The following is a 12,244-nucleotide window of genomic DNA, read 5'->3' on the forward strand; positions in this document are numbered from 1 at the left end:
TAGCTCTGGCTGTCCTGGAACTCACTTTGTAGACCTCTGCCTCCCGAGTGCTGGGATTAAAGGCGTGCGCCACCACGCCCGGCCTACCTTTTCAATGGAACAGCCTCCCAGTAACAAAAGTGAAGTCCTTATGTAACTCTGATGTGCACCTTTAAGATTCAAGTTAGTGGCTTAGTGGAGTTGCACATGTTAGTACAGCCTGCACCCCATACACAATAACAACAACATCAAAAAGGACAGAAGAGTTAAATAGTTGATACAACATAACCTGGACAAGATAGTGAGGGAAAGAAAATGTCACACACGGGCTTTAGGGCCCCAGAGTCCTATATTCCTAGAAACTGGTACTATTTTTGAGAAGCCACCATTGACGGTTCAGTGTATCCAAGATATAAGTGTCCTTGTGGCAAGTAAAGACACAGTAAGAAATCTATCTAAATCCCAACTAGTGGACCACAAGTTGTGTGTGTGTGTGTGTGTGTGTATGTGTGATATGCATAGAATTTGTCAGCTTCTCATTCTCTCTTCTGCAGGCAAACCCTGCAGGGAATTGAAGTGATATCTGGTTCACACTGAGTTATTATTTTCAAACTGAATTTGCTGAGCAAAGAGAAAAGGTAAGGGATGGGATCCTGGGGAAGACTGGTTTACTGGAATAGACACTAGGCCTGGAGACAGAAACGGTACATTTAGAACTCATTTATAATTGAGATAATCTGATATGGGTTACTAGGTTACAGGAAAAAAGTATATGCAAGTAAATGTTATGGCATGAGACGGGATGCACTTAATAAATATTAATCGAAGCTGAGGCTCATGTTCAAACATTAAAGACAGAAGAGCAGTTACACCCTCCACCCCTTGCTACATCGGTTGGTACTTCAAAGCCCATGGGAACTGAGCAAGCACATTAAAGTGGTGTTTACAAATTTGCACCCCCAAATTAGCTTGCAGGCACCTACTTGGGTTGGCATGTGGCTGCATCATTTGCTAAATATATACATGTATATGAAAAAAAAGTCTACCACACACATTCCATGAATAACACAAAGGCCTTGATTTGTGCTTCCACGTGCAGAGCACTTGTTAGGTCCAAAATTAACATTGCTATCTGGTTGGGGTATGCGTATGTTTTTCCAAAAAGAGAAAAATTCCACGATCTCACTCAGCCCTAATCAGAACATCTATTGCAATGTTGGTTGTGGAGAAATTAAAACAAAGTTCCGTTCCACTGTAGAATCTCACTAAATAGTGACTCTTGATGGAAGAAAGAACTAACTAAAGAAATGAGAGATCACTCATTTTTCTGAGCTCCGAATTCTCTTTTTATGTTAAGTATATCATTTTATATTTTCATTTTCTTACTAGTCCATCCTAGAGGTAAAACAGATTAAATTACTTCAAATTGGGTTTGAAGAGTACAATATAGGAGAATAAGAAGCATTGTGAGTATCAAATGCCACCGGAAGACCACCTGATATGCTTTCTGTATACTGCATGTATCTTTTCTTGGCTTTCTATTTCCAGTGCAATAACGCAAATCTGGCTGAAGGTATGGTACAGTTGGTAGAGTGCATGCTTCACAAACAGAAAAATTTGAGTTTATTTCCCAAGAATCCACATTAAAAAACCAGGTATGGCAACATGCACCTGTAGTCCCAGAACTGGGAACCCACTATAGAAGAATTCAAGAGGGCACCAGCCAGCCAGGCTAGCAAATTTCTGAGCTCCAAGTTTAGCAAGACACAGTGCCTCAAAAAACTGGAGAGAGAGAGCGGTGACAGAAGATAGCAAGTGCTATTGTCTGGTCCCACACATACAGTGTCTCTCTCTCTCTCTCTCTCTCTCTCTCTCTCTCTCTCTCTCTCTCTCTCTCTCCCTCCCTCCCTCCCTCCCTTTCTCTCCAGGAGTTCTATCCTTTTAAAATAAACAATTAATCAATTAATAGAAGACTGCTCAATTGATTTTAGTAGCCTCTTGGGGGGGGGGGGCAACAGATTCAAAGTGTTATGTCATTCAACAGACCTAGAAGATGCCTTTGCTTCTCTATGCTTCTAATTTTATCTCTAACATGCAGGTGATGTGCTTCACTTCATGCATTCTTGGGTTGCTACAATGAGGCAATTTTCATAAATGTGTACAGCACAGTTCTAGACAAATGAGAGATATCCAATAAAGTCTCTAATTGAGAGATAAGAGTGTCTGTGGGACTCAGTGTTGGCTTGAATACTCAAGAAGAGTTCTATTGCTTGCCCGGTATGGCACATGGGATAAGTTTTTGTTTTCTGGGTTTTTGTTTTGTTTTGTTTTGTTTTGTTTGTTTGTTCGTTTTTCTCCCCTCTGAGTACTTAACAACAAGAATGAGGGAGAAATAGAGACACAGTCCTAAGTGGCTACACTGGCTACATTCAGCTCATGTCTTCATTCTACCTTGTAGTGGTCATGAGGAGTAAAGCACTCGGGAAAGTGCTTCCTCTTCTAGTTTTACTCCAATTTTGTCGGCTCAGTAATTTCTAGAGAGACCGGTTGTATTTAGAAACACTAGACCCCACCCGTAAGCCCAGTAAGACAGGCATGTGACAGATGTTAAACAGCTATTCCCAGATATGTCAGCCCAAAGGCCAGAGTTGAATAGCCTTTATTTTCTCCCCTAATGTGCAGTTAGTTTGTCACAGCTGACAGATGATAGATGTGATTGTGACACTCCAAGTAACACCACAGCATCCAACTGATCTTCTGAGTATCACTCCGTCCTCTTACAAGAAAGTTCTCTCCTTCCATCTGCAGACTAATCCATATTTCTTTCTGTCTTCAACCTTCTTCCCATGTTCAGATACTCACCATCACCGAAATGTGGAGGATATGCATCTGTTCCTCAACGATCTCCGAGGGCTCCTGGAGTGTGGGAGCAGTGGCCTGAGCCAGTTGCCCAGAGCTGCTCATGGAAACGTGGAAGTACAATGTGCCATTCTCCAGCCACTGCTGTCTCCAGTGAACCAAAGAAATGTCTGCTGCTGTGCCAGACATCTCTGTAAGAGAAGAGCAAAGGTTCTGGGTAAGATATATGCCAGACTTTTGTGCTCTGGGAGCAAAGTTGCTGCATAAAGTCATGAACCCAGAAGCCAATTATTTTGTCCAGATGTTTTCCTTTATACCACCTATGATCCAGAGTCACCCCTTCCATTTATAGATGGGAAACCATGGTCACCATATTTCTAAAGTAACACAGGATGAGAGGCAACACTTGATCTTCATGTGTCCAGTGCAATTTTTCTAAGACCTCATGAATGAAAAGGTGGTTCTTCTCCAACAGTGAAGTGAAACTAAGCCAGAGAATAAAAGTATTACAGTTTTCTGAAGTTGCACAGCTAGCAGAAATAAAGAGAAATACATTCTTAAGTTCATGTATGAATTTTACAGACACTGATCAGAAGTCCTTGGATAAAACCTGGAAAGACCTATATAGTATATGGTTTAGCTGAGGATCTAGAGTTAACTCTAATTTGGGAAAGGGGCTAGACAAGTCTGACGTTATGAAACATTCTCAAGCACAACTTCATTTTGGGCAATGCATTATTATGAACTCCAAATCAAGAAAGCTTTGTCACAGATACCTCCACTGATTAAAAATAATTGAAGGAGAATGGAGTCATGGCTCAGTCAGTTCAGTGGTTGTCATGCATACATGAGTACATGAGTTAGGATTCCCCCAGCACTCTTCTTAACATTTTCAGGTGTAGTATATGCTCCAGATCTTGGAAGTGGAGAGAGTAAGATCCCCACAGCTTACTAGTCAGTTAGTAAAGCCATATCCCTGAGCTCCAGATTGAGAATGAAACTCTCCCTAAAAAATGTAAGATGGACGTTATCTGATGATGATACCCAATACTGATTTCACATATCTACTTACACACGTAGATATGTACATGCACTTCCACACACATACCTGATTAAGTATACATTCCTCTTTCTGTCTGTGTCTGTCTCTCTATCTCTGCCTGTCTCCTTGTCTCTCTATCTCTTACACACACACACACACACACACACACACACACACACACACACACAAACCTATTGCACAACTCTATTAATGTCACATAGCAAGAAGGAAATAATTAGGCCTTTCTAGTAATTTGTGAAATCAAAACTCCTAATTTGAAGATCCTAACACTGCACACTTTTATTTGTTCATCAATGCTTTTACAACTAACATATGAATGGATTGTGCTTCTATTAAATATTATATCACCACCATAATTTCTTATTTGATAACAAGGGTGAGGGAAGTAGCTTCAAATGTATTTGATTGTTGATTATAAATTATAATCTTAGTGCCTTTTACAAAAGCAAGGCATTCCTGGAAACATCTCAAAAGGACAAAGCCTATGAGTGCATTTTATGAATATAGGAGTCGGGAGATTGGCTTCTGGGATAATGACCAGGTCTGCTCTCAAATCAGAATTACTTTGGGAGACATAGTAGTGCCCATAAGAAGATTTTAAATCTTAGCAGTATCTAAGGCTTAGAAATTTAGTCCATTGTGGTCACAAAGGTGACCTTGAGACATCATCTCTACTATACTCAAAGATCCTATGTATGTTTCTACACACAAAGGAGGACTGATGGTGTGATGGCCAAATTCAAACCTTTACGTATATAATCAGCTCTTCTCATGTCATAGCTGTAGTGCTCATTTTATCTGATGATACTGAAGAGTCACCTTAAATAAGTAAGTAAATAATATTAGCTTAACTATATTCTATTGAACTTTTCTCATATACTAAGATCTCAAAAGACTTTAATTTCTTGAGGTTAGCAATCAAATGTCCTTAGGGAATGTATTTCTGGCTCTTAGTAAGTGCTAAGAGGAAAGTTAGTTATGAATTTTAAATTGGTTATTGATTTATAATCATCATAATAATTATTGATATAGATAAGTTCTATTTCAGTTTTCAGTTGTTATGAAACAAGGCTGGAGATATTCTTCACGGTGTTTTCTTCAGTGTTCCAGTATACTGTGGAATCCTTGAAAAGACAACCAACACTCCAGCCTTCCTCAGACATTTATCCAGGAACCTAGACTGAGGTAGTATGCTTTAATTTTCTGACTTCCTACAAATGCATCTTAACTTGGCTACCTTCTTCCCCCTTGGCTTCCCATTTATTCTTAACCATAAGCTACAACAGAAGTCATCTCACAGTACTGAACATTCCTCCAGGGCATCCCTCTTCCCAAATAAAAGACAGAGTGGCCAGAAAATGATGAATTATTATTCTAAGTGTACACAGTCTTGGATTGCTTGAACGATCAACCAGAGATGAAGCAGAGATAGCAGTAATTAATCACAGTTCTTTCACTCTTACAACCATAAACAACAAACTGTGAGGGCTTATTCTTATACTTAGGCAGAAGACAATGTCTGGATCTTTCTCTGCACTTTGTCCCCTTTAGGCCTAGAGTGTTCAATTTTCCCACCAATCCACTTCCCTGTCTCAAGACTTGGGACACTGGCAGTATCTTCTGTGACAGCAGATGTGCCACAGTAAGATGGAGGTATTGTAAGAAATGGTTTGCTTATCACCCCATCCATTTTGATAAGTGCATCAAAGCTCAGAACTAGAGATTCAGGGAACTTGGGACTGATGGTTGGCACTTGAAGTAGTTGTAGCACACCCAGAACTGAATTGTCTAAGTCTATAAAATGTCAACAAAGTAGGAATGTTCCAGCTAATACAGCCTGGTTAAACAGGTAGAATAAGCCCATGGATACTGATGGGAATCTGAGCTCTTTTCTCCTGGAGCCTTTAAATCCCATCATGCATGAGAGTTTTTCCACACATGTTCCCACTAGGCAACAGAGGGTTCCAGATGGTTAGTGACACATTTAAGGTTACTGGTGCATCTGTTCTCAGCTGGACTCTGTGGCTTTCCAGTCTACGCAATTTCGACAGTGCCAATTGCACTTGCAGCATCTCCTTTTCCTTGACTAAATTAGCCCATGAACAAAACTAGATTGAGCTCTTTGTTTGCCACGCAATGAGTGTGCAGTCAGCAGACAGTAAACGTTAAATGATAATAACAGTGTGTGAAACATAGTAAATATTGAATCACAGAGGATAGCTCAGGACTTAAACTATTACAAAGAGACTCTTGTTGGGGCAATAGGAGTGGAAGCAGGAGATTGTAAAATGAAAATGACTTTAGTGGAAGCAAACAGCCTTGGTATTCATTCGCTCACTCTCTTATTCATCCATTCATTCATTCAATATAGTTCATCATGGTCCTACATAGTTCCGGGCTACTTAACCACTCAGAATATGGAGATAAATGAGTTGCCTGCAGGGAGCTCTGAGTCTGTTAGCAACACAAGTTCTATGCATTCTGCTATTTCCCAGTCCCATGGCATGACCTATACACACAAACATTCTCTGAGATTCTACCTGATCAGACTTATCCCTTCCCTTCTATATCCCCCTTGGTAATGAGTTACACCCCTATGAGCCTTAATCTATCCATTAAGTGTGCCATCTCAGTCCTCTGTCAGAGAATAAGTATTTTCTGACCAATCCTACTCAAACTCTCCTCTCAGAGCTTAATAATTGGTTTCTTCTCAGTAGTATCACCCCAGTCCAAATAATATCTGCTCTGTGAAGCTGTGCCTGGGCACTCAACCCTAAGGACTCCTCTCTAAGTATATCCAAGCTCTGTTATGTTGCTTTCCCAAAAAATGCCTGATAGGACTTGCCACTATTAGAAATTTATCATACATATTTATTTAAATGTGTTTATTATCTGTCTATCCAGAAGAGCAGGGACCTTTTAATGCCTTACATCTTGCCATTTCTCAAACACCTTGAAAAAATGATTGGCATATAATAAATGTTTAGTAAATACTTACTGGATTTAGGGAGTTTAAGTAAATATATATTTACATATGTATATATGCATATACATATGTATACATATCCATAAGAAAGTAGTACACTTTTTAAAAATTAGAATTCAAGGCATTCAGTCTCATCAGTGAATTAGGAAAAGAATCAGGGACTAAAGCACCAACTACAGAGTACACAGGGGGTACCCATGGCTCCATCTGGATATGTAGCAGAGGATGACCTTATCTGGCATCACTGGGAGGGGAGCCCCTTGGTCCTGTGGAGGCTTGATGATCCAGTACAGGGGAAAGCTAGGCCTCTGAGGCAAGAGTGGGTAGGTAAGTGGGGAGCACCCTTATAGAGGCAGGAGAGGCAGGAGAGAATAGGGGACTTGTGGAGGGGAAACTGAGCAGGGGAATAACATTTGAAATGTAATTTAATAGTCCTGTCCAAGTCTCTGTAAATGGTCTCATATGAACCAATTTTCAATGACCTTACTGAATGTCTTTTCTCTTCTGATGAGACCTTAACTGGAACAGAAGCAGTTGCAATGGCCCATGAGAGTAATGATAAAGACTTGCATTAATTAACCATTATAGAGATTAGAAAGAGGATGTGGTGTTTTGCAATTACTTCCTAGGCTTACTCAGAAGGTTCATGATGATCAATTGTGAAGCTGTAATAGCCAGTGGCAAGGGTAGGCTGAAGTTAACATCAGTACCTTCTCTAACTCTGTCTGCCTGGGCAGTGAGTTCTTATAGGCAATTGCATATAATGTCTTCTTCCCCCTCAGTGAGGCCACACCATTTACAAACTCATTGGAAGCTCTCTCCAGATTTCTGCTGCAAATAATCAACTAGAGGGTCAGCCGGTGCTATAGAAGCAGAAGGCTGGTTAGTTAGCCACATGGGAGATGTTACCAGGATGGCTGGAGATCAGAAGAGCTGCTTATTTTCATAATGACCTTCAGGAATCAAATAAAAATACAATGAGTGCCATAGATTAGGAAGAACAAGCCAATTAAAAGCATAACACGCCTTGGGGATTTTTATTTCTTTTCCAGGAGGCTGAAAGGCATCAGTGGCCTCAGAGGCAGGATGGAGGGCTACCCAGAATTACTGATGAAGGCTGATCCTTTTGCTTGGTTTTGTGGGACTGTTGAGGGGATTTGAGGCTGTTGAATATTTCACAAGTTGCAGACCATCAGGGGAGAACAGAGAAAGGTGAAAAGGCAATCCCTGTGTTTCTTTATGATTCCAATATAAAACCAAGCTACTCAGGGTGGGAGGAGGCAGACGCTGGAGTTAGACTACGACCGGAAGGCATGGTGCACCAATTCTCCCACTTTAATATCTGCTGTTTCATTTTATATTCATCATGTCAGCATAATCTGCCTTTATGGGAATCGTCTTGGTTCCCGACCAAATGTGTTTAGTCCCCCTTTGCTTTAAGTTTGATTGTAATGCGACTTGAAGACTTCAATGAAATGTTTATATGGAGGGACCAGGGGTAGGAAAAAGGGAAACTGCAATTGGAAAATCAATCAGCAGGGAATTTCAAGAGCTGGCTTTGGTCTTGCTACAATTTCTTTGACCTGTTTTTAATGGACACAGGGCTGGCTTGCTGAACAAGCTCACTCTGCCAGTTTCTTACTGTGTGCCAAATAAAGTAGATGCTTTAACACTGAAATCCCTATCTCTGATGGAGTTGCATTTATTGCGCTCTTACATGTATATCTTGCTCCATTTTCTGGGCTAGCCAGCTAGTCCTTGACTTCCTATCACCTTGGAAAAAAACAATGTCTATCCTCAACAGTGCCCACACTACTCTCTGAGTAGTTCTTGGTCTCTAAGCTTAAAGAGTTCCTTCTTGACATTGAGTTCCCAACAGATATTTCCTGATTCTCTCTCTCTCTCTCTCTCTCTCTCTCTCTCTCTCTCTCTCTCTCTCTCTCTCTCTCTCTCTCTCTCTCTCTCTCTCTCTCTCTTACATTTGTGATTTTCTGTAGATTTTCCATGTACTCTACATATTATATTAAAATCTAATTTAATTCAGGTTTTTCTTTTTACTTATTCACTTTACACCACACTTACTGCTCCCCTCCCAGGTTATTCCCTCCCACAACCCTGCCTTCCTGTCCTGTTTTCCTCTATATGCTTTTTACNTCTAGATCTTTCTGTCTTCTCTGCTGCCTTATTTCTCACAGTCCATTTTCATCTTTTATTTACATGGTTTATTGCTGTGTTATCACTTTACCCCTAGATTTCATTTTCTCCCACTCTTTACCACCTTTTTATGCTGTGTTTTCTGGTGAAGAAATCTTAAAGATTCCAAATAGAGAATAAGGTATCTTAGTGACTGCAAGGCAGATTAAGTGATTAAGATTTCTCACTGCTTTCTTTAAGTACACCTAGGTTCAATTCCCAGCATCCACAGAACAGCTCCCAACCTCCTGGAACTAGAGTTCCGGGGATCCTCATCCTCATCTGACCTCTGCAGTGTCATGCATAAACATAGGCCAGAAATAGCATATGTGAAGTACACTTTACATGCACACCTTATCTATCAGAGCTTATTATCACAAGCCTTAAGCCTATTTAGATATCTTTACTTTATAGTGAAGCATCATCATCTCATCAAAACCTATTTTATAATAAAATGCTGACTATCCCTTGTAATCATTGATATACATATCCCATCCTCGTGGTCTGGATACACTATATATTGTTGTATATTGAAATCATATAAGTCTGTAGCTGCGATTTTGGCAGAACTCAAAGTAGGGACTCCATAAACTCTTCCCAAGTTGCAATAAACTATTACTGTCTTCGGGAGAAAGGATAGCAACCCAGGACATTCAGCAATGGCTAGAATCCCACAGAGAAATTTGACAGAAATGGCACCACCATCTTACTCAAGTGCAGGCACTCTGGAAAATGCAAATGAAGAGGAAAATAATTTAACTTTCAAAATATTATGTTGTCACAGAGTGAGAGAGTGGATGCTAATATGGAAAACAGGCAATCTTAGGATTTTATTTGGAGATGAGCCTAAGTATATAGAGTTGGGAAGAGATACACTAAAATAGTAATAACGGTACTCTTCAAATTGTAGGATCAGAGGTGATTTTAATCATGTGCAGATACATTTTCTCTGTATCGACTGTAAATCACCTCTGTAGTAGACGCAAATACATGTATATTCATTTTAAAGATTCATGTAGTGAATCAAGCTTTTCTAAGATCTGGCAGTGAGATATGTTGCCCTCAGGAGCCCAGTCCAAGAGACTGAGAACAAAGGTATGCTATAAATAGTTCTAAATAAAAGTGAGAAGCTTGGAGAAGAGGAGATGGCTTCTGCTTGGATCTAATGTCTTCATAGAGGAGCCCAAAGGATGGGCAAGATTAAAATCATAAATAAATAAATAAAAACCATATCTGGCACACAGAAAGACCTTCAGATGGAAGAAAAGGTACAAAATTCATGAGGTAATAGAGTGGCAAACATATAAGGAAATGCACTGGGGAGAAGCCAAAAGAGACCACCAAGTATCCTCACTGTAGAGGAAACACAGTGACTGGCATAGCCATTGTAGAGAGAGCAAGACATATTAAGAGGGCAGCCACTTCTTATACATGGGATAGCTTCTTTCAGAACAGTAAACATATGTCCCATTTAAGGCTCTTTCACTCAGACAGAGTAAGCCCTGGTTCAGAGTGGTACAGGAAACTCCCCATACAACACAAGTGAAAAATTAAAGCAAAGCAAAGCAAAGCAAAGCAAAGCAAAGCAAAGCAAAGCAAAGCAAAGCAAAGCAAAACAAAACAAAACAAAACAAAACAAAACAAAACAGAAGAAAACAAAGCTACCAACAAATGAACAAACAAAAACCCATTAGGAAACAAGACACTTAGACTGATGGCTGGAAGGATAATGGATGTAGCTCAGTTTTTTGACTCGAACATCCTGCACTTGTGAAAAAACACTGTATTTGGGGTAAGAAACATAGTGTGTCCTGTTCCCTCTAAATTAACCGACCAGTTCACATGAGGACAAACTATAGAATTTGTATGGTCTTTCTTATTTGAAAAATAGGGGTCACAGTCTGCCCTACTTACATCATGTCTAATATAGAATTGAGAAAAAAATAAGGCCAAAAATGGAGACATTTTCACTTATCTGCAGGGTTCTGCAGTTAGTCCGAAAGTATACAACATCATTACCCTGGTCCTCCAGTAATGTATCTCTCACAAATTATTAACTGTTTAAAATATGTCAGGCACAGAGCTTGAGACAGAGAATAGACTAAAGGACGAGCTGCATTTGATCTTTACCCTAACAGGCTTTCTCATCTTGCCAATGGTTTTTCTTTCCTCTGTTGTGGTTTAAAAATCAAGCAAACAAACTCCAAACCAAACAACAGCAAACAAAAATCAGCATCAGCTCCCCACTCCATACTTCATTTTCCTTCTTTATCCATCTTTTTAATCATTCATTCATAACACAGACCTCCTGCCCTCAGTATGTAGCATGTAGAAGGTGCACAATAAATATCTGTTGAATAAATGTACCATTCCCTGTAAATTTATTGAATTTCTTGTTCTCACAAAAATCATAACCTAGGAAAGAATGAAAAGAAAACTATGCAGAGTTATGATGGTGTGGTAGTTACCACAAAGCAAGACACATTGTGCACTACAGGAATGTGTATGAGGCCAGCTATGGTCCTTGTGGATCGGGCATTAGAACAAGGCTATGCAGAATTTATGGTCTGGATGGCTTATGATACTAAGAGATCCTGATGGCAGGCAGGCTTCATGCCTTCAGGATGATATGAATGGCATGCTGGGTTGGAGAGGTCGCCTGGGGGGGACAGAGGGTGGAGAGGTGGCGGGGGTGTGACACAGCTGAGGCCCTGCAGCAGTAGTTAGAAAAGAGCATCCCTGGAGTACCTCAGAACCCCAGCACCACCATCAGCTGTCAGCACTCATCTCTGCCTCTGTCTCCAATCTGCCCATTTCTACATCCTTTGGGAACTGCATCTTTTATATAAAACTAGTTTCCTAAGTCACTCGGTGGAGAAAAATAATATGGTTATGCTTGGTTTTAGAGGAGAGGAGAAGAGAAGAATTAAGAGTTATTGGCAAGGGAGAAAAGCATATCATTTCATATTAGATTTGAAAAAAGTTAGAAGGATGATGGAATTGATTCTCATTACTCAGAGCTACTCTTTCCTGAACCATCTCTCTCTGTCTCCCTACCTCTTTTGTTGTCTCTCTGTGTCTCTCTCTGTCTTTCTCTCTGTCCCTCTCTGTCTCTCTCTGTCCCTCTCTCTGTCTCTCTTCTCTCTCTCTCTCTCTCTCTCTCT

General features: G+C 40.2%; 1 protein-coding gene across 3 annotated transcripts in view; it reads right to left on the bottom strand.

The window, feature by feature from the left end:
• Positions 1-12,244, bottom strand: part of Astn2 (astrotactin 2) — a 955,818-nt gene that overhangs the window by 824,177 nt on the left and 119,397 nt on the right. For all 3 annotated transcript variants that reach the window (XM_021160105.1, XM_021160104.1, XM_029476271.1), the window contains exon 2: positions 2,842-3,029. In XM_021160105.1, the coding sequence (XP_021015764.1) occupies positions 2,842-3,029 (188 nt within the window). The remainder of the gene's footprint in view (positions 1-2,841; positions 3,030-12,244) is intronic.

The sequence above is a fragment of the Mus caroli genome, chromosome 4, assembly GCF_900094665.2.
Source record: "Mus caroli chromosome 4, CAROLI_EIJ_v1.1, whole genome shotgun sequence".
NCBI lineage: Eukaryota > Metazoa > Chordata > Mammalia > Rodentia > Muridae > Mus > Mus caroli.